Source organism: the organism of the source record quoted next, unplaced genomic scaffold (genome assembly GCF_019419815.1).
Source record: "Pyrus x bretschneideri cultivar Hongxiangsu unplaced genomic scaffold, Pyrus_bretschneideri_v1 Contig12, whole genome shotgun sequence".
In the NCBI taxonomy this organism is placed as follows: domain Eukaryota; kingdom Viridiplantae; phylum Streptophyta; class Magnoliopsida; order Rosales; family Rosaceae; genus Pyrus; species Pyrus x bretschneideri.
In genome coordinates, this window is record NW_025999413.1 from 4,093,818 (window position 1) to 4,117,822 (window position 24,005).

At 36.1% G+C, this 24,005-nt stretch overlaps 3 protein-coding genes across 3 annotated transcripts; all 3 read right to left on the bottom strand.

The window, feature by feature from the left end:
- Window positions 1-3,785: 3,785 nt before the first annotated feature.
- Window positions 3,786-4,121, bottom strand: LOC103966814 (protein GLUTAMINE DUMPER 6). Its single transcript, XM_009380034.3, has one exon. It carries the CDS (start codon window positions 4,119-4,121, stop codon window positions 3,786-3,788), a length of 336 nt encoding a protein of 111 aa, XP_009378309.2.
- An 11,418-nt stretch (window positions 4,122-15,539) lies between these two features.
- LOC103966815 (protein GLUTAMINE DUMPER 1) lies at window positions 15,540-15,884 on the bottom strand. The gene has a single exon (XM_009380035.3). It carries the CDS (start codon window positions 15,882-15,884, stop codon window positions 15,540-15,542), a length of 345 nt encoding a protein of 114 aa, XP_009378310.1.
- A 5,669-nt stretch (window positions 15,885-21,553) lies between these two features.
- LOC103966816 (zinc finger protein CONSTANS-LIKE 2) lies at window positions 21,554-24,005 on the bottom strand. The gene is made up of 2 exons (XM_048578043.1): window positions 23,101-24,005; window positions 21,554-22,158 (listed from the first exon to the last, which is right to left on the bottom strand). Exons 1-2 carry the CDS (start codon window positions 23,932-23,934, stop codon window positions 21,799-21,801), a joined length of 1,194 nt encoding a protein of 397 aa, XP_048434000.1. The 5' UTR covers window positions 23,935-24,005; the 3' UTR covers window positions 21,554-21,798.

The window sequence follows — 24,005 nt, forward strand, 5'->3', positions numbered from 1 at the left end:
GATCATCATCAAACTTTGAGACATTATAGTACATAATATTTGAGGACTTTAGGAACTTACGGATCGGGAATCCACATATGGATCTTCCCAAATTGGATTTACAAGTTAGTAAATTAAAACGTCGACCGCCGCTCAAATGTTGTGATTAGCGGAGATTCGACTGTTGGATTTTAATGAAATTTTAGTATGTTGTTCTAGAAGCGTAAGGTGAATTATGAATAACTTAATCCCTTCATTTAGGGTACGTAATTAGTCTAACCAGGATATTAGATGCAACCCTAATATGATCAAATTGAATTTTTGGTGGTTAATAGTGCATTGATTAACTATGATAAATTTCGGGATGTTACAATGCGTCTCCAAGCAGCTCTTTGAGTTCGGGCTTAAAGTGGCCCACCACTTTCATGGTCAAGATTCAACCAATGGAGGTTTTTTTCCCAATGGGGGATTCTGGCCTTCGGCCTTGTCAATTCATCTAACAGTGGAAGTGCTCTTAGTCATACCACTCCGAAAATGTAAGCGTGCACTTTTTATATGAAAATATAAAAGAGAAATAATGCATAGATGAGTGTATGATGGTATTTTTAGAATGTTAATAACAAATCTCTTTATTTAATAAACATCTTCTCTTTGTTTAAAAAAAAAAAAAGCATATAAAGGGAAGTTTTAATCAGAGAGTGTATAAAGGGATTGAAGCGTGAACATATACACGTATATGTATATATTCCTAATAATGGTATATTTGCACTAAATGGTGAATGGATTAGATTGAGCTACACAATAAACCTGCCATAGTAAATTGATATCGAACTCGTCATCCATATACATTGAATTTAATATCTCTCACTTATAACTGGAGAAGAATGTTACTAAACCGTAATATTAAGTGAATACTAAAAATGAATATGTATTAAAATATATAATTAAAAATTCTCGGAAAAACTAAAAATGGAAATGATATTTAAATATTCATGCACATGTTTTTAGTTCATTTGTTAATGCATGTATGCATACCAAAATTCATAAAAAAAGATACATGCATCAACAAATAAACTGAAAGCATGTACATGAATATTTTAACATCAAATCCAAAAAGAAAAAGGATGCAAGATATGGAATAAAACTCTTAAAACATGGAAGGCTTTGAAGAATGATTGTAGATGTTCCAAAAATAAACCAAAAGAAAGTAATGAAGTGATATCATATTTGTACCATTTGTGTAAGGGCACTCTCTTCTATGTCTTGGGATCATTCCAAATGGTGCATTTGCCTACCATTAATTTGTTTCCCAGAACATAAATAATTGATAATATAATTGGAAGGTAGGCCGCAAAAGAAGTGGAAAGCTTCTGTTTCCGAAGGTACAAAGTACACCATGGTTGATATTGAGATGACCAAAGAGCTGTCCATGCCACAGTGTTTTAAATATAAACTATTGTTTTGACCCGGAATATCCTCAGTATATATCCATCCGAATGATGAAGAATTTTGTACAAGGGGGATGTTAGGCAATTTTACCATCCGGGGCAGCCACTGTCTAAGTTCATCAACAATCCACAATCATTCAGAAGTTCGGAAAACTAGCATATCTCCTTTATATATATAAAAAAAGAGTATTAACGTTAAATCTTATCTATATCTTCTAAAATTTTATAAAATATGCATCAATAATTCTTAATCACTTATATAATATGCATTCACGATTCACAGTAACCTATCTGTGCAAAATGCTAGTATATCTTTGTTTACTAAAAGGAAAGTTGAAAAATAAACCTCGCACATGTCCCCCCACTAGGCACAGTGCCAAGAGACCCTTTTGTCAAAGCCGTTCAACTAGGGCATCGTTATAGATCCTATTTGCATTTACATGCCGCCGCGTCTGAGCGCACTAAACATAAAATCAGCAACAACAAAACAACTTTTTAGGCAAAGCAAAGTCATGGTCTGATGGTCTCTTAGGTTCATAGCCATCGATGCCTGGCTAACGAAATACTGTTTGACAACAGCAGAAAGGGACACTCTCAGATGCCAAGATGCTCTGTATCCTCCAATGGCGTTATTTCTAGCACTCAGATGAGGAAGCATCAGCCATCACCTACCAATTAGATATCTAATTGGCTATCTTTTTTGAGTCTTTAGTTCCTTGGTTGGTTTCTGTCCAAGTACAATGAACCCCATTTGGAATTTTATAGCGTATTAGGCCTTAGCGTTTAGGGTTTAAGGAAATCGAAATTGTAATTATTTTGATTATGCTAAGAGGAGACTCTTTATGGATTCTTTGTCATCTTATGTTTTTGGCACAGTTTATATGTTGGCACAAAAAAAAAAATTGACGTTAGACTGTGAGGTGACAAAGAGTCCATAGAGAGTTTCCATTTTGAGAGTCCCCTTAACATTTCTCTAGTTTCTTTGAGTACCCTTACTAAAAACATGTTATGATTTTCCTATGCTTACTAACTCATATGTAACCAAAATTTTGTTTTTTCTTCTAAAATATGTAATTTAAAACCTGAAAAGTTATAAATTAGACCGATCAGGGGTGCTAAAAGATCCAAGACTGATTTCTTTTTTCACTTTCCAATTTACGATTTTCTCGGATCGCAACAATTGTAAGGAAGAACCACATCAATGCGATAGGAGTTGTGAGTTAAGTACACATCTCCCATATGAAATAAGTGACTATATATCCAACATTTACTATATCTTTTTAACTTGCACCGAGCCCTTAAGATAAAGGGAACTTTAATGAAAAGTTTCCAGTATTGTTCACTTTAACGAAAAACCACATTTTTACACTAAAAAGTCAATCATGGTACTATTCACTTTACCCTTTATTTTGTCCTTGTCGTTAAAACTCAAAATTTTTAAATTTGTTTTCATTAGTTTTCCTTAAGATTAACATCCACCAATATTGAATTTCCGAATGGTACAAAATAATTAAACTGGGGAACAATATAGGCGTAACAGGAATGATACAGGCTATGCTCAAAAATTGGTATTAGATCCGATGGTTCAGTTGGAACGCAGAAGATGTAATTAGGTTTCCCCTCACTACTACCATGGTTAAATTTCAGATGATATTGACTGAACGTGGACGATCGAACCCACAATACTATATCAAGATATAATTAGATTTCAGTTTTCTCTAAGAGTTTGTTTGGAAGTGCTTTTAAAATAAGTTCTTTTAGAGAAAATATTTTTGGGTTCTAAAAGCACTTGAAATGCTTCCTGGAGAAGCACTAATTATATATGTGCTTATTCCTAGAAACACTTTAAATACTTTTCTAGGATTCAATTAAGTTTTTACTAAAAATTGGTCAAAAGACATTTTTATCAAAAGCACTTTCAATCTTTTTAAATACACTTCAAAAACCCTAGAAATAGTTCTACTGTTTTTGCTCTGTTCACAAATTTTGATCGATATAAGTTTTAATCAATTAATATATCAGGAGCAACTAATTAAACCCAGGTTCCTGGCTATAAATTATGATTGCTCAGAAAACTTCGACTTTCCAATACTAGCTCAGAATCAATTTACATATTCCCGCCAAACTCTAATAGAGAATTACAAAAAAACAACAAACAATTGGAAACAAAATTTAAAGAAGTTCCAAATCAAGGGACAGAATTTAGTCGCTATTTTCTCTCTTTTTTTTTTTAATAAAAAGGAGACCAGCGGCTGACAGTCCACCCTACAAGGACGGCAAGACTTATAAAGACATTTCAGTCTTTCCTATTCCTATTTTCTATCTAAATAGACCAAAGTTTTTTAATTTATGATCCCCTTACACTTTCTGATCGGTCTCAGAGGAGCAAGTACAGTGGTGAGTTGCTGGAGCGATCACCTCTGTAGCTAAATGCGTTGGCATGTCATCCCCGGCCATTATGACGATTGCAATCCTTCTCTCATCGTCAAGAACTGTGCTCATGGGCTTTGCTGGCTTCTCTTCATCATCTTCACTAGAAGAGGGTTTGCGGTATGAACACGCGAGGATGACCAATGCAACAGAAATGAGTAGCAGCATCAAACCTAAGCCGCCGAAGAGGTACGGCAGCGGAGACCTCCATAGGTTGTGGACTTTGTTGGTTGCTGATATGGCGCTTGTGGTTGCAGGACTCATCTCTCTCTTGTTATTCTCTAATAGGTTTTTTTTGTTTAGGGTGGAGAAACGAGGGTGGTGTGGCAGCAATTTATAGGGTTTAATTTATGAGGTGCCTTTGGTAATGGGGTTGTCAATGACCATAATGCCCTTATGTGGCCTTTGGTAAGAGGAAGGAAGATTATTCCTTGTGCTTTCTCAGATGCCAAAAGTGACTTGCTGTATTAATTTGGATGTTAAAAAAGTGCATGTCATTTGGTATTAGAAATTATCATACTTGCTGGTTAATTAGTGTAGAAAGTGTTAGGAGAAACCATGTTTTTGGACTATATTTTGTAGATCACATGATGTAGCGGTTGATATGGTTAGATTTTTTCTTAAATGGTATTTATGTCTAAGTTCAATCATCAACCGCCAATTATTTAGTCTACAAAATATCGTATAAATGGATAGTCTTTCTAGTATCACTTGTGAGTTTATCCCTACGTTCCTAAAAAGACCAAAGAATATGCTTTGAAGTGTTACTTTCTTTTTCTTGGTGGCTCATTGATCATTTGAAGGAAGAAAATCTGTGTAACTGGCATTAATTAGGTTTATTAGGGGTCGGTTTGGCCCTAATTTTCAAACACAGCACATAGATAGATATATATATATATATATATATAAAAGAGGTCTCTCTATAACTGTTTTTAAAGTGTTGATTAAGATCAAAACTCTAAAAGTCATTCGTAATTATCAGGAAACTTCCGCAGTACCAGAAATGATGTCAACAAACATAAGAAAATGGAGTCTTCTGATCGGTTTTGCCAATGTGTAATATATTTTGAGGGAAATTTAGAAAGTAGTTACATTTCAGACACGTTAGAGGCTTATAGTCTTTTTCCTTGAAACTTTTAAAATTTTAACCACTCGAGAAATCTTAAACGATATGTTCGACTGTTGCTGGAGGAGCTCTTCATATTTACCTGCAAATCTATAAATTTATACTCATTTTTTTCATTCACTCGTTAAATATCAGAATTAGCTGAAAATTTAATAATTAACTGCCAATTCTGAGTTGGTGTTTTGAAAACCTAGAAAAATTTCTCCTAGCTGGTTCTAGTGTAGATGTGTGGGTTGCTTGTGTAGCTAGCTAGCAACATCAATACTTGCATTTCCCATGAGAGAATATACATTTCACTTCTTTTGAAGAACGTATATTCGCTATATAAATTTCATAATCGGAATCAATTAGTTTTTTAATCTCTATTTGAAAATCTCTAAAAAAAAAAAAATCATTCAAATTGGAGATCATTTAGTTATCTAAATGCATGAAACAAATCAACAATGTGAGTACCAAGTAACATATTCATGATGAAGTGCCCATTTATTTTATACATTTGGATGACTAAACGATCTCTGATTCAAATAATTTTTTTGTAGGGATGATTTTTAAATGAAGACTAAGAAAGTGAATGGTTTAGATTATGAAATTTATACGATGAATATACATTATTCTGATTCATAGAAGGTGAGATATGTGCACACCGTATGAGGAAACACAAATACTATTCTTTTGGATATGGTTTATGTCCTAATTCCATTGTCATCTTGAGAGGACCTAAGGATAAGAGAAGCCCCCCAACTGTAGTAGTTTGTACATGTCTACACGAAATGATATAAATAATTAGTGGGAAAATGAGAACATATTGTGGAATTCTTAAGACTTGTATGTCTCTTCCAGATATATGCATAGCATTAGCCATTAAGTACGTAGCACGTACGCTGACGCTTGCTAGATTCTTTTCTCTTTAACTGTATAATTAGCAATAGGACACATCCATAGAACTTCCGATCGAGGATTTAACTCAAAATAATTGGGGGATGTGGTGGTCCAAACTTCCTGCACCTAATGTGCCGAACAAGTGCTATGGTTTCGGTTTTTGAAATGGTATATACACTCCATGGGTGCACCACCTTGAGCAATAATTATAATTAACGTAGTCTTCTCATAATTTTTTTAATCACAACCGTTTATTTTCTTAATTGTTATCTCTATAAAAAAAATTAATTAACTTGTAATTATTTAGACATTTAATTATAAGTATCGAACAAATCGATAACAACTCCTGATAAAATGTTCATTTATGCGACCTTAGATAACTAATCTATCTCAAATTTGTTTGATTTCTATCGTATATGATAATTTAATAATGATTAAGAAAATAAATGACTCCATCCAATTATAGAACTTGTACAATTGAAAAACAGTATATTAATTGTAAGTGGGTGGACAAGATATGCACCCATGATTGAATGCAAGTATTGTCCTTCATTTTTTATCTTCTTCTCCCTCCTGAAACGCAGCATTAATCAATAGAACTGGACAGCGAAGAAGAATGAATGATGCATGGAATCGATTCTCCCCTGCTCATGGTAGAAGACATATAAGATTTTTGTCCTTGAAGCCTTTCGTTTTCTTTTCCTCGTCAGTTTCCATGGGAAAAGAGAAGGGAACATAAGTGGACCTAAAAACTACTACATATATAGTATTATATACAATCTTTTTCCGCCTGCAAATATCATATGTTCTCTTTAACTTTCCAATTTATTGTATTAAAATCTATATTTCCATCTGGTGTAGTTGCTTAGATGGTCAGTCTCCCCAATCTTAATTAGCTTTAGTAAATCAGATGGCAACTGCATGCAAGTTTTTGTTTTATGTGGTCCTTGGTGATCCACGTACAAGCTCTTAGCTAGCCATCTCAATCCATCTTGAAAAGTGCTAAAATCTCTTGTATGAAAGCTATATGTCATTTAGTACCTTATTGGTTCAATTTCTAAAGAAGAATTTAGTAATAATTTAAGGCGTAGGTTAAAGATTGAAATGATACATTGTTCCAATACTGGTCTTTCTTAATTAAATAAGCGAGATGTGAGTGAGTGGTGCATCAACTCCCATGGTATGACTTATCTTTGGCTCGAGAGGTAACTTAGTTCGAGAAACCTTCTAATGTAGTGGTTGATTTGAGGAACCTTTTGATGTAGTCATTAACTCTTTACTAGAGGTAAATATTGTTGTATAATAGTTTGATGTGTGATACTCTTTTTTCTTCAACTGGTTGAAAGCCTAGCATATTGTAAAGAAAACTCTTTAAAAAATTGAAGTAAAAGTTGATTAGTGATCCCTCCATTATTTGGAATAGAAGTAGCTAGCCCACCGTAATATTTCACCCTCGACCCCTCCCAACACTCTTAAGGATGTGCCAAATCCATGTCCTGTCGTCCAACGAACCAAAAGAGCAAGAAAAAGAAAATTAGACCCTTAACTCCACATTCTACCTCAGCATATGCCGACACTACAATATCAATTTAATCATTCATTTTTTTTGTCAAATGAGATCCTCATGCTGCTCACGCCCAGAAATTCGATATTATCCTAAAGATTGTAGTCTAGTTATGTTTAGCCTCTATTAAAGATTGTAGTCTAGTTATATTTAGCCTCTATTTTGTCAAAAAAAGGTTATCAATTCAAATTTCGTAAGCAATAATGGTTGAAAAAAAGTTATGAGAGTGATGGCAAAACTTCCTTAAATTTCTTGCAGCATGCCATTGCGTATAACTTTTAAGATAATAATTATATGTATGAACAAAATTGTGTGGATTAGCTTATTACATGTGGTTAGCAGCTTCAATCAATTTGTTGGCGTCTAATGTCAAAAACCCATCAAATATTATGAGGTATGGATAGGCATGCCAGCTATAGATGTTTACATCTTCCCCTTAATTTCTGAGTGCGATCTAAAAGTTGTCATAGCTGGGTCCTTATTTGTAATTAACTAATTTATGAAGAAATATTCATGTTAACATATTGCCCCACAATTTTAAAGAATTGTTGAAATGGAGAACCAACTTTTTGAAAACTTTTCAACCTCTCCCAACCCAACAAATTTGTTCCCACATGACTATTAGCTTCGAATTTTCGGTTTGATTCATATCATCCACATGTATAGCATTGTAAACCTGCGTGTTCGAGCCGTCGCATATATACATGCACAGACACATAAACCCTACAGCATAGAAACATTTTCCTTTTCCTCGTCCAGGTTATGATCGTCCTTATGATAATGGCAGACAGTATTTGCCTAATCAAATACGGCTTACTAGCTAATAATTTCTTTTAACATATTTTCTTTGCCAAGAGGAAGACTGAAAGAAAGATCAACATCGATTCTTAGCTAAGCCATTGGATCGAGCCAGTCTAGTGGTGAGGATGAGTGAGATAATAAGTAGAAATAAGCTAGGTTCAATGTTGAAATTTTTATCTAAAATTTAAAAAATGGGTTTTTGAACATTAGTCCTTGCAAAAGATTAAAATTAAAAAAAAATGATGCTAGATTACATATTCAATTTAATCCCTTGAAGTGTACTTTTATTAAAATTTATATTCAATATTTGTTATTTAATGTGTATTTTTATTTAATATTTCCACATTAAATTTTAATTTTATTAATATGCACATATTTAGTTCTTTAATTATAAATGAACCATCTGATTTACTAAAACCCTAAACCCGAAATGTATTATAATTAACACACAAAATTGTTATCAAAATATATATTATAAAAAAAAATTAGTTGCCTAAATGTAGACATTAAAATATATTATGATGAACGAAATAAAAATTAAATTTAAATGTAATTAATACATTAAAATAAAAATAAAAAGATAAATAAAACATCAAAATATAACTAATAAATGAGATGATTAAATGTACTAGGGACTAAAATTGAATTTTAATCTTACACAAGGTTATAATCTAAAACTCATATTTTTTTAAAGATTAAAATGAAGTTTTCTATTAAAAAAATTGCTGATTTGCATAGTTAATAAGATTTATGATATGTTTAACGTAACGAACAAATATTATAAAATCGTTCACACACGGCATGTACGTTATCATACGATATAGCAAGGAGAATAAAGCTGATTAATTAACTTGTAGTTCTGCATGAGAATTTTTTTTTTAAATGTAAAAAACGTAAATAAAATACAATACCTAGTGGGAAATTAGCATTTCGCATGCCCGATGTTTTCCACTATAGAAATGTTGATGTCGAAATGCACTTCCCTTTAGACTAATTGTCACATCCCGGCCCGGGGTGCACCACTTTCCGGGCCCACTCCACCACCATAGCACGATATTGTCCGCTTTGGGCCCCGACCATGCCCTCACGGTTTTGTTTCTGGGAACTCACACGAGAACTTCCCGATGGGTCACCCATCCTGGGAGTGCTCTCGCGCGCTACTCGCTTAACTTCGGAGTTCCCATGGAACCCGAAGCCAGTGAGCTCCCAAAAGGCCTCGTGCTAGGTAGGGGATGGAAATATACATTTAAGGATCACTCCCCTGGGCGATGTGGGATGTCACAATCCACCCCCCTTAGGGGCCCGACGTCCTCGTCGGCACACACGCGGCCAGGGTTAGGCTCTGATACCAAATTGTCACATCCCGGCCCGGGGGGGGCCACTTCCCGGGCCCGCTCCACCACCGTAGCACGATATTGTCCGCTTTGGGCCCCGACGACGCCCTCACGGTTTTGTTTTTGGGAACTCACACGAGAACTTCCCGATGGGTCACCCATCCTGGAAGTGCTCTCGCGCGCTACTCGCTTAACTTCGGAGTTCCCATGGAACCCGAAGCCAGTGAGCTCCCAAAAGGCCTCGTGCTAGGTAGGGATGGAAATATACATTTAAGGATCACTCCCCTGAGCGATGTGGGATGTCACACTAATTAGCAATATCCAAGATAATTCAACTAAGAAAACCACCACCTTTTTCTCCATTTAGTGTTAATATTCCGTGGGTCTAAATTTCTAGGTCGTCCATTAGTAACAGTAACTAAAACACATTTCCGAGATGCCACTTCTCTTAGGATAAAAACACCATGATCCATGTGTTCTGCCAAACCTCCACAAGCTCAACCATGTTAGTTGAATAAATTATAAACTAATGCTTTAAGCCTATAATACGAGACTATAGTATAAAATTTAAAATTTATTAGGGCAACCGGTGGTGGAAGACTCTTTGGTCTAACCGAACGCCAAGGGATTGAGCCATAGAGAAATTAATATAGTTGAATAAATTATAAAATAATGCTCTAATACGAGACTAATATAGTATAAAATTAGTAATCTACTAGGGCAACCGGTGGTGGAAGACTCTAACCGTAAGCCAAGGGATTTAGCTACAGAGAAATTATGGTAACTTATTCTATGTTTAGGTGTTTCTCCAATAACTAACGTTAGTGAATTTTCAGTCATCATATATATCCCTGCGCCCAAATTTTCTGGATAAATGAAAGATAATAAACACACACCCTATTTAGTTTTTTATATATTCCTATTTAACTATGATTATTTGAGGGGTGTGAGAGAGGCTATAAGGGTGCTTGAAAATCAATCTCTTTCTAATCCCATCTAGGAATAAAATTTTGGTGCAAAATAATAAGGCTTTTTAGTCAAAATAGTTCATGAGATTTAAAATCGATAGAAATGGTTCATGAGTTTGTCTGGCATTAATCATTTTGATCATTTCATGAAAATCTCCGTTAAATAAGACCAAAATGAAAAAAACTGCCCAATTTTTGTCAAATCATTTTGGTCTGTTGTTTATTAAATTGAGGGTATTTAGTCATTTTGATCCTAATTTAACAGAATTTTTACGGAATGACCAAAATGATTGATAATGAACAAATTCAAGAATCACTTTTAACGAATCCAAATCTTATGGACCAAAGTGAGAAATTGTGTCAATCTCAATGACGATTTTAACTAAAATGCGAAACAATAATATGGAATTATTCTGAACTAATTCAAATGACATACGTGATATGCCTATCCATTACTTTATCCCTCCTTATTATTGGAATAACCCTAAAAACTTATGTATATGCATATGTGTATATATGTTTTACTGCTGGTAAAATGGTGCAAAACATTGGCCCCACTAAACCAACTACACATAAACTTTGCCGCGCTATCAAAAGAAATTGATATTATAGTATCCATGAGCATTGGTTTTTTCTTTGATGCTGTCCATGAACATTGGTTGAGAGAGATTTTTGCTAGATTTGGTCAATTTCTATCAACTTTCACAAGAAACTTCATAGAAATGTGACTATAAATATAAAAACCCAGTGGATTTCATCATTTCCTATGCTCCCCACTAAAGTTGACGTAGAAAATGGAAATTGTATTCCTCTTGGACTAATTTGTCAAAGGATAATGCTTGCATTCCTTTTTGGGATGAATTCATTCCCCTAATTACTTATAATGTATCTTCATTGTAAAATATTATAATCGAAACTGTCTAATCACTTAATCTTCATTTGAAGATTATTTCAACAAAAAAATCATTCAAAACGGACATCATTTAATCATCCAAATGTTTCAAATAAATAAATCAACAACGAAAGTATCAAGTTGTATATTCATAATGAATCATTGATTTATTTGATACATTTAGATGTCCAAATGGTATCCGATTTGAATGATTTTTTATGAAAATGATTTTTAAATAAAGATAAAACATTAAACGATTCTGATTTAAAAATTTTTACAATAAAGAATGAACTCATCTACTAAAAGGGAAATGAAATGTAAGTATTATTCTTGCCAAATGTCCAAGAAAATGGAGACAGTGGATTTACCAAAAATGATAAATACATACTCCGAGAAGCCACGTCTCTGTTGATCTCATCCATCGGTTACTTTTTGGCTTTTGCGTTTCTGTCAAATTTAGTTGGCTAATGATGTGAAAAAGTAACCTACTAAAAGACTCTTGCAGACGGCAGGTTCTCAAAGTAGGACACTTCTTCCAATTAAGTCAGCTTATTGATCAATTAATTAAATAAAACCCTTGCAATTAGCTTTCTTTAATTACATAATCTTCATAGTTATCACTTAAGTGATAGTTTTGCTCAAAAAACAAAAAGAAGCGATCGTAGTTAGAATTCATTGGCAAAGCTGTAACAGTGAAAAGCTTGTAATTAGAAGTCTACATGGTGGAAGGTATAATTCCATGGGGCTGCGAAATTATATGGTATTAGAGAACGTAATGGATTTGATTATATCACAGTTGTAGTTTCAATATCATATAATACCTAATTGACACACTTCTTTTACTAATCATATATAATCCAAATTATGTCACTAAGTACTACAGTTTTGTAGTATTACTTCACTTGAAAATAAGAGGTCTTAGGTTCGAATCTAGTGGATGACGAATTCGATACTAAATTAGGTTGTCCACTTTGTGATTTAGCTGAACTCATCCTTAGTGTAAAAATATCGATGTACTAAAAAAAAATATATATATATATATTACAATTTTTATTAGCTCTCACAAAAGGAGTATAAAAAGCTAAAAAATGAAATTTGAAATCATTAGCCAACGCGTACGATTAAGAAGCATTAATCTATGGTACTAGATGACACACCCCGACCGAGATCAAGGCATGCTGGCCGTCACGTGAGAGTGACGTAACCATGTGCACAGTGCGAAAGCTAAAAATAATAATAAAAGTACAAATAAATAAAAAATCAAGCTATACACTGAGTAGATAACACACATGTGCAAGTGTAAGTGTGAAAAATAATATTCAGAGCACAAAAGACCTAGTGCAATCCAGAGGAACAAACACTAACGAAACACACCCAGAGGTGGTCCTACACTGGTGATAATTTGTCAGATATGCCATGAATCCCTCGAGAGCCACCAAAAGAGCAATCCAAACTAGAACCTGGAGGGGCGTAAAACAAAAAGTGTGAGTGGGCAAAAACAAAGCTTTTCAAAACCATTTCATTAACAAAGTTCTAACCCCTCGCCGTAAAACCTGTATAGTTTCCCAGAAAATAGAAAATAAACACATATAGAAAACATGCTCAGAAATATGCCATGTCGAATGCCTCTACATAAAATGTAAGGAAACCAGGTAATGTCAATCAATGCAATGCAATCTGTCAGCCAGAGTCACCTAACGTGACCTGTACGGCTGAATCTAAAGCTCAAATCTCCAACTCACTAACTATACCTGCACACTGAGTCGAAACCACCTAAAGTGGTCTATACGACAGGACTGGGTGTAAATAGGTACGCTCAAGTGCTATGATTACGTGAAGACTAGGCGAATAATCGCGGGTCACCTACGAGTTAGAACCACCTATAGTGGTCTATACAACAGGACATGTGCACCTAACTTGGATCCAAGATGAGCGTGTGGTGCGGGAGGTGATCATCACGTGAAGGACTGTGCCCTACTCTGGGCGGGAGCACTAACACTGGCGGTGCAGGTTATGAGCTCTCTATGCATCTCATATCACTACTAATCACAAACATAAACCATAACTTACCTGCCACTTACCTGTGCGTCCACATCACCAAACATACATATATGCAACTATTAATGCATCATTAAATAGGCAAACGCAATGCATGGCATTTAAAACATATAAACGTTTCATTTCATTTTCTGGGAATATCACAAGTATATAGGTATATACGGAAAACCAAAAGCCCACTTACTGATATGTAGAAGGGTCGTAACCCCTTTGCCTCGAGTGACTGCGCTCGTCCTCGGGATAGGTCTCGCCTATATGCGAAACAACTATAAAAACGTTAATTTAAAGCACATAACCAAAACTAGGTAATAACTTCTCATACAATGCTCAAATGGGGTGTATGAATACACCAACGTGATCTACTCAACCTTACGAACATCTCCATATTTTTAAAATAATTTTCTGACGTCACACGCGCTACCCATGCGCAGGCACGTGTCTGGCACACTGACGATGTCAGTTAATGCCGTTAGGAATATTCCATTAAAACTAATAGATTCCGTTAAAGTTAACCTAACGCCGTTAGGAATATTCCGTCGTCTTCTTTGGTCAACCTCTGGCGCCGTCGCCGTCACCGAAAAACTGGAAAAACTTCAAACCTTTGTTTCTCACTCGTTTTTCACCCAAATGTCATGAAATTGGTACCATAATGAAGCTTACAACTAGAGGAACAAAACCTTACCACTTTCAAGCACTAAAACCAACGGAATCTCGCCGGAAAAACTTCACAAAATCCGGCCAAACTGCAACTCACTGATCCCGACGTCCAAAACCTTTAAACAAACCACCCTGAGCTTTCTAAGGACCTCACCAAACTTCCTATAAACCTGAAATTTCCAAAAACGTGTGCATGAACAGTGACCAAATTGGGGATCTTGAGTTCGACATGAAAACAAAGGTTTCCTTACCTGAAATGGGTATGGTTGAACTCGTATGAACCTCACGAACGCAAAGGTATAATTTTCTTCCTCGATCCGTAATATTTTCGAGTACTTTGGTTCTTGTTCGTACGTAAATGATGAAGAAGAGGGAGAGAGAGAGAGATACGGGACAGGGCAGATGATAAGAATGAGTGTGGGTGTGTGTGTGTGGTCCAAAAGCAACCAACCAAATCCCCAAAACAACCACACAACGAAACAAAATCACTAGGGGCAAAACCGTCATTTTATCCCTACGGTACGAAAAATCTGGGACGGGCTGTCACACTAGAGCAGATAATAGATTGGTTATATCACGTGAAAGTATTTCAGTATCACACAATAATCCTCAGATTGTAATAGTCTTCTTTAGTAATCTACATATACATCAAAATTAAGATACCAGAGTGTTATAGTGCTAGCAAATATCATTGGCCACCGCCGTGTACGATTAAGAAGCGTAAACATTAATTGATGTGCAATTTCTTCTCTTTTGAGTTTTGGAATAGCTACTAAAAGGGTGTAATTTTGGAGGAGGTAATTTGAGTTGGTTAAATCACCACCTGTGTATGGAAGGTTGAACTGAACTTTCAAGTTTAATTGCTTCCCAAGATATGCCAAACTTTTAGTTTGCTTGCCTTTCAGATCTGAACATCATCATAAACCATGCTCAACAAATATTCCAAACCATGAAAAAGAAGAAGAAAACCCAGCAGAAAATTAAAAGTTGGTTTTTTACTAAAGGACCAAAAGATTTACAGTGGACAAAATTAGAGATCACTACGATCGATTTTTATTGTGACGAACCAAAATTTGAGGAGTTATGTTAATCTCAGAGACCATTTTTTTAGCTAAAAAGCCTAAAAAGTTTAATTTCAAACCTAGGTGCCATGCAATTGTCCTAAAATTTAAAGCCTAACAAATTGAATCGCACTTTCAGATTGATCCCAAAACTAGAGGAGAAACCATGATCATAACACTCACAATAAAACAGAAATCAAGGGAAGAAAATGGTTTGTATAACAATTATAATGCTCTCTTCAATTTACATAAATTTCCGCAAGATCCGACAAGCCTGCAGTAGTAGTAGGAGGAGGAGACTGAAACTAGAATTAAACTAGAAAAACCAAACCAAAGCTCAACTCAGACGTTTTGATGATCAGTTGGTGCATGAGAGAGAGTAGTAGAACATGTGATGGGGTTTGCCAAGTATGTTGGTGTTTTCTCTCCAGCCATTATGACAAGAATTTTGGGTTCAGAATCTCCAGCCTCTATGTCCACTGGTCTAGTTGGTTTCTGATCTTGATCACTACTGCTGCTGCTTGAGCTGTTGTGTAAGGAGCAAGCAAGAATCAGCAACGCTGCCGCAACGAGCCCCAACATGAGTGCTAGGCCTCCAAAGAGGTATGGCATCGGAGAATTCCAGTTTCTGAATATGGCATCGTGACCAGTAGCCGCGGTGGTGGAGTTTGCAGCTGAAGGCCTCATTGCTGTCTCTCTGGTTTTTTACAATGCAAATGTGACAAATGAATGAACTATGCTTTGGTTTTATAAGCTGGCATTAGCTTTATATAAAGTTCCACAGTGACCTGATAAGAAGGAAGGAAATTTTATCATCTAAGCTATAAATTTACAATTATTGCCTTTGTTGTACATGAATAGTGATAGTGATTTTTTTTTTTTTTGGACTTTGCTTGGCCACCTGGTCATGGATTGTTATAGAAGTTTTCTTGTTTTCACATGCATCTCTTTCTCTCTATTTCGGAATTATATTCGAATCCAATATTTGTTTCTTACGTACTTATCACAAAAGCTAAGGAAAATGAACTTCACGGAGCTAGCTGTTGTTGATTGGCGGAACTGTTTTTTTCTTTCCTTGAATTTGTGTTCATACAAGAACTTGCATTAGCAGGCTGTGCTCGCCTAAAAACTTGCTACGAAAAATTAGTATTCGGTGAAGAAAGTTCGCAATATGGGGAATCGGTCTCTTATAAGCTTTTGCATGGTTTGGTTCCTCACCAATGGGGGACTTTGAGGAAGTTGAGAGATTCCATCATAAAACTAATTTGCAATATAAGAAGTACCCCAACTTATTTATAAGTCCATCAATGTGAGATTTATTCTCAACACGCCTCCTCACGTGTGGCAAATTTTCAAGCCTAATACGTGAACAACACATAGGGGATGACGTGGAGTGGGTGCAGCTGTTTGGCTTTACATGTGGAACAACCTTGCTTTGATACTATAAAAAAAAGTTAAGTCCCTTCCTTAGTCACCTAAAGGTGGTGAAAATCATGAGGGTGTGATCGACTTCGCGAGGTTTCTGCTTAAACATGGAAGAGCTTTGTAAGAAATTATTCTTGATACGGTCGCTAACACGGAAAGACGCTCTCTTTGGGAGGTTAAAATTGGTTTACTAGAACTTTCCCCGCAGGGTTAGCACCCTACCAACGTCAAAATCTCCGTTGTTTTAACTAGTACAGGCCGGTTTAATTTGGTGAATGTTCCTACTAGATCTGGATGATTAAAGGATAGTTTACTTTTCAGATGCTGTAGCTAACCAAATAGGAAGACCTTCGTTGTGGCGACTTGTTGATTTTGTTCTAGACCTAAATTCCATCTGGTATCGACGTTTCGTGAATGTCCATTAGCATACTTTTCTCTTTTTTTCGATTGAATCAGAACATTCTTATGACAAATGAAACCACATCACAGTACAAAATCTGCTGGAAAGAAAACGGAAGAGTTTTATCAACGAAGAAAATGAAAATGATGAGCAGATCTGATATACCGGGTACAGCATGCCTATTTAAGAGCTCTCCCATAGTAGAGATCACAACATCATCGTAAAATACATAAATATATACAAAACCAACCACCCATCAAAACAATTTGCCAACAATATTCTGTAAAAAAATGTAATACACATACATATACCATGAGCGATCGCGCTAACTAACTAGTAACTTAAAACCAGAAGAAAGATATCCTGCAAGATAAGTGACTACAGAATCATGCATGTGGAATAAGAAGCAAAGACATGTCATGCATTTTGAGTCTGGTGAGTGGGATTAGGGAGGGGCTTTGCCAAGTATGTGGGTGTTTGCTCTCCAGGCATTATCACTAGAATCTTTGGCTCACAAGAATCACCTGCATCACTTCTTGCATCACTTCTTAAGTTGGGCCAAGTTTTAAGAAAATAATGTAAGAGGCAAACTAGAATCAGGACCGCCGTCGGAAAGCCAAGAATGAAGGCTATGGCGGTGGCAGGCGTCGCTGGATTCCGTACGAGCCCAACGAAACCGCCAGGCGCGGTGGTGGAATTTGCAGTCCACATTGCTATATCACACTGTCTAGCTAGATAGCCATCTGATGCTTTGCTCTCCAGTTCAATTTCCGATCTATCACACTCGTATAAGTGATCTGATGACAACAGGAAAGTTTGATTGATGTATAAATTTAGGACATTTACAAAGATATATGGGATTGGTTTTACACAAAATGATTGCAATGTACCCACTTTTATTTTTTAAAAGCGTCCGAGTAATTAAATTCTGCAACATCAATTGGGCATATTTTACTGTATCGCCATGTGTTAGGTGAATGATGACATTATGGCGTTATTTGGAAGGTTTTACTGATGCACGTAATTCCAAATCTAGCTATAATTAATTGTGTTAGAAAAATATCCGAGTAGTTTCCAAAAAAAAAAAAAAAAAAAAATCCAAGTAGACTTAATCCCATTAAGAATAGTGTTATCCATACAATTATTTTTACTTCTCACACATTGTCAATTTTTGCTGTAGATCGAATGAATTAAAGAAAATCAATAGCAAAAAATTATTAAGAATGTGTAAGAGGTAAAAATAGGTGTGTGAGTAACATTATGTTTTCGTTAATTAATTTGGTTGAAATGTTAAATCTAGAAAGGAAGAAAGAAGGATAAGAAGAGATGGGATTTGGAGATTACATTTGTAAGATGCAATTGAAGTTAGCTAGCAGTTACAAGATTTGGGACTCATGTTTGTGAGATGTAATTGCAATTAGTTTGCAGTTATATGTAGACAGGGGCGGATTTAGAATCGATGGGTACGCAAACTTCTTTTTTTGTGACAAATCAAAATAACACTTAAAAAGCTGAATCGAAGAAGAAAAATAAGCCATTCAGCTATTTATCATGTTCTAATTGATTTTTAGTTGACAAAGTCTTCAGTAATTTTGTCTCGTTACATAAGTAGCAGTGTGTTTTAGTTGGGTTACAAGTGCTGGGCCTCCCCCAATTGGGGAGTTTGTAGGTCCTGAACATTCTTGAGCAGCCCGTTATATTTCTACCCCCGATTCCACCTTCCTTCCTTGTTTTTTCTCTTCTTTTTTTGCTGACAAAAATGATGCAACTGAATCATTCATCATTATGCTTTTTCCTTTTTCTGGATTCTGGAGGAAGAAGAACAACATTTCGACCTTAATTACCTGACCCAAATATTTTCTGCTGAAAATCCAACTCTCTCTCTCTCTCGACTTTCAATCTTCACAACTGAAATGTGGAAGCCTAGGATTCCCAGAAGCTAGCTCACACTGATTACTAACTGCATTTCCCAGTTGATTCAACTGAAATGTGACTTCATTTATTGTATAAACATTATAATCAAAATCATTAAGTAATTTTGTTTATTATCATTTAAAGATCAACCCTAGAAAAATTCATTTAATTTATAGACCATTTTCTCCTTATGAATTAAATAAATTAACGATTTTTTATCATGATTTTACTTCTAAACATAATCGTTAGTTTGTTCATGCATATATGTGTGACTAAATGGACTCTAAATTGAACGAAGTTTTTACAAATAACAATATAGTGATGTATTATGACATTGTATGATCAAATAATGTTACGTCTTCGTTGAAAAAAGAAGAACCCTTTACATGAGAAGAGTTTAGCATTATCTTAATTATGTTTAATGTTTGATGTTTAATGATGATGTATTGTGTATGAGGTGTTTTATGTTTTTGTTTGAACGATGACATGATATTGACGTCTGGACAGAAGAATTCTCTCGCAATGACTATGATTAGTACGTGGCTCATGATGCATGATCATGTAGAAAAGTGAGGCACAACGACTAGTCATCTTTGCCCAACCAGCCAGGAGAAAGAAGAAGAGATAAAGGTAAACATGCGCGGGCACTTGGCCATGCTTAATTGTTTTATTGATGAGACAAGAGAATAAGACCTTCTGGGCTATCCAAAATCATCATCCAACACTATCTAGCTTTTATAATAAAAGTTGGCAACTTGGCATTTTGCATATTCTTTCATTCCCTTCATTTTTTTGCCTTTGTGCATACTGCAAAGTGAAAAGTGGAGTGAACTTTTCTCACACAACTGCATACAATTTGCTGTGCACTTTTTGCTTCTTCGTGATCAAATATCCAAGCAAGCACGCACAAGTTGACATAAACTTGGAGTGTTTTAGCATAGTCTCGCTATGTAAAAGATTTTACGGATTGTCTATATGCAACTGGTAATGTGTCAGTATTATTGTTGCTAACAAATGTAGCATGTTACCGATGCATTTTCAACAAAATCGATGTATATACAGAACTTAAGCGTTCATCATATTGAGGATTTTTCTTTGTCAACTAATTACCTGATTTGGTGCAACTTGATACACACCACAATGAAGTTAAGAATCCTTTATACGATAAAATCTACATATATCTATGATTTTGGTGTAACTTTTGTTCTCCCATGTGCTGATCATGTGCATATATCTTTTGAAAAGGGTGAAGAAAATGCAGTATGTCCTTGTTGATGTAGATCCTACCCATGGAAACTCACTATTCAGTTTGTTCTATGCACTCATGGTTAATGGATGGCAATTTGGAATGAAAAAAGTAAAAACCACCAAATTGTATGAATAATTTGCAGATTCTGCTGCATGTTCAAATCAGAGGTGTTCCCTTCGAATACTGAGATAAGATATTCGTGACAGATTACATCCCATGAATGTCTTCTGTGGATGCACTTAAGGACCATGTTCTATGTCAATCCACACCGTACACCGCCGGAGCTACTTCACCCTTACAAGGCCATTCTTGCACAGAAAGTAATCTTCATCCTTGGTTGAAAAGGGTGCACATATTAATGCATGCATCTGGACATTCGTTTTAGTTGCTATGAGCGTTTGCAGGTGATGATGAAGTTAGAATCTGTCTAAAGGAGTGAAGGGAAATCAGCGAGGCAGATGCTCAACCCATTACATCACAGATTCTGGTATCTTCTTGAGTTTGATCGGACAAAATTCGGAGCAACCAACACACATCCAGCTTTAAATCTTCAATAAGCTCCATATGCATGAAGCTACTTTCAGCGGCTGAACTATAATTGGTTTCACTTTCACATATCATTGAGCCAATGTGTCTATTTGTCTTAAGCTTCACTTTCAGATATCATTGAGCCTTTCACACAAAACAGAATTTTCGTAAGTGTAGCTAGCAATGTTTTAATTTTTGAGAAAATTGAGGACGAATGTTGATGAAAATAAGGCCGTGTAAGGATTGGTGGTCACAGTTTTTTCTGATGAAATATGAGCTTTGATTGCTTGCATAAATTAAGTAGCATTTTAACTTCTAGACAGCACAATCACAATGACACTAGCAAATAAAGCAAACAGGACCTCCATCATATTCCCTATAAGGAACATACCCCAAATATCCTATCGAAGGAATGTCATTGTTAGAGTTTACAATGGCATTCAATCACCCTTCACTTCTTTCACCATCGTTCAGCGGTTAAGAAATTTAGATCAACCTCCAAATCGGATATACATGGAAAACTGCTTCTTGGATGCCATTTTTTCATTTCGTTAAAAGTTGCAATTAGTAGATCATAGACCGTAATCGAGCTGGTGGACCTTTTTGCGGTATAAGTTGGGTGCAGTAAAAATATGCCTCTAGCAAAGTTCTTGAGGGTAGACAAGTGAGTCCAGTAAGTTGGCACTACTGAAATGTATATCCCGTGTGGAAAGAGCAAGACTCTAGAAGAATCAAGCTCCAAAACAAAAGCAAAGAAGGCTCCTTGTGCTTCAAGAAAACAAGCAACTACTGCAGAATTGTAAATTCATGGATAATTACTTCTAAACATTGAAGTTGAAATTTCTGAGAATGTTAAATTTTTAGTTAAAAAGATGTAAATGCATTTACAACACTGAAGTTGCAAGGAGATTGAGAACAATATACAGAATTACCAATCACACTTCACACATCTCAATAATTTAGACCAACTAAACTGGAAAAAGATACACTAAATATCAGTAGCAGACTTAATTGATATGACTGAAAACCAGCACAAGGTGTTATTTGAAGAGATAGGGTCATCTTTCATCTTTTGAATGTCGTAACTAGAATGATGGAACAATGCCATATCCATTTTCCGCCATCAGCGTTGTGGAGAACATTTGGTCGACTTCAACTTCCATTTCAGTTCGCTTTGCAAATCGGCCCTTGATTCGGGGTCTGGTCTCCGCGTAGGCCTTCCTTGAGGCATACCGGATTGTTTTCTCAAACTTCCTCGTCTTTTTCTTCTCTCTGTACCTGAGAACCCTGGCCTCCCTGTCCATTGGACTTAGTTGGGTTGGCATTTGAATGGAAGATCCACTGAAAAGGTCAATAGTTCCTTTGGGAGTTCTCGGGTGCGAAATTGAGATATCGATCATCGTTGAACTCGGTACAACTCCAACATCCATGGATGAAACAGAAACCTATTACATGACCAAAGGAAAACAGCAGCATATTTAATTGCTAGTTCAAGTGGCTTTGAAAATGAAAATATGTAGAAATATAAGGTACAGTAAAACCTCGTTATAGCGATTTTTTTTTTGGATAATCCACAATGACATCATGTGCGATGAGCTAACTGAGTTACTCAAAGCAAAATGAGAGCATAAATCCTGTTAAGTAACAATTATCTATGGATAAACTTGAAAAGGCAAATTTTCTAAGCAATTCATGACAATTTGGTACAGCACATTTGGACCAGATTCTATTTTCTCTGACTTGGAGTTAAAAAGGGGAAGGCAAAAGAAAGGGAACGAAAATATTCGTGGTGTTCGATTCCACCCTTTGAGATTCCACCCTTTGAACAACAAAAGCAAAGAAAAAGAGCTTACAAAAGTTCTGAAAAATTGCAATTTTTCTTCATTAGTAAGTATCATTGACTGATACGAAAAATAAATGGTTGAAGTTGAAAATAGAAGATGTAATAGTTGTGAAAATCAAATCTAACAGCTAAAACACCCTTAGCACTTAGTATTACATAGCATTGAAAGTCACACAATATAAATTGAATTTATGCGCAAAAACTTAATATTTGTGTACCATTGTAGAAAGAAAAGTTTATGTAGATAGAATTACATGGCAATCTATCAAGCTCAGAAGGTGTACCAATTAAAAAGAAAAATGACAAAAGTGTGATAGTGTAGTGGAGCACAGAAATTAGACTTGATTAGATTATTAGGAGGAACACAATTAGGGTTTCCAAGATAAACCACCAGATATGTTAATTAAAACCTGTTGTTCAAATTATCTAGGGTTTTGACTTCTGATAATCAAAGTTTAACAAAGTATCAACATTAACTGGAGTAGTTAATTAATTAACAGTAACCATGATTAGACAGCAGAGTAGAGAGAATTAAGAAGCTTACACTGTGACTTAGAGAATCATTGTAACTGTATGCAGCTTTTGAGGACTCATACTCCAAACCCAACTGATGAAAACTTTGCTTCTGCAGCTGCTGCATCTGGTGGGCTTTCCCTACTTCTCCATACTGATGAACTGGCACAACACTATCTCCTCCATAATTCTTGTGTGGGACCCCATAATGTTGTTCCTGCTGCTGTTCTTGCTGATGATGATCAGTGAACTGATTATTCTGATCAGCACATGAGTTGTACTCCACAAGATCCAAATACTCATCAACCTCCACTCCAAAGAAAAGCCCATTGTTCTTTGTGGTGGTGGTGGTGGTGTTGTTGTTGTTGTTGTTTTTCACTGGGTTGAGCAACAACCATGATGCTGCCTCATCCTCATCTTCCTCATCAATGGTTTCATCTCCTTCCTGGCTCATAAACCCATCCTCCATCTCCGCCGTGGCGGACCTCACCAACTTCATCCTGCCATGCTCAATTGCCTGAGGGCCGTACGGGCAACCAGAAATAGGCAGGATGGGCACGCGCTGGTGGCGCCTCGCCAGAGGATTGGCAGAGTGGATGTCCGCGTCGCAGGCCGTGCAAAGCGAAGCCGAATCCGCTTTGCACAGAAAAGCGGCTGGGGCACGCTCGCACGCCTCGCATACCCACACACGCTCATGACGCGACGCCACACAATTAGCAGCATGAATGGTGGCGTCGCAGCCCGAGCATAGGTACGCCGAGTCTGCACGACAAAACACCGTGCAAGCTGCTGCCCGGCACGTGTCGCAAACACGTGCCCAGTTGTTGTTGGCAGCAGTCCCATTGCTCTGATCTTCCTTCAACATCTCTCTCTCGACTTCTCAGACTCTAAAATTTTGAGTAATAATTGAGTTGTGAGTCCTGTGACTTGTGAGTG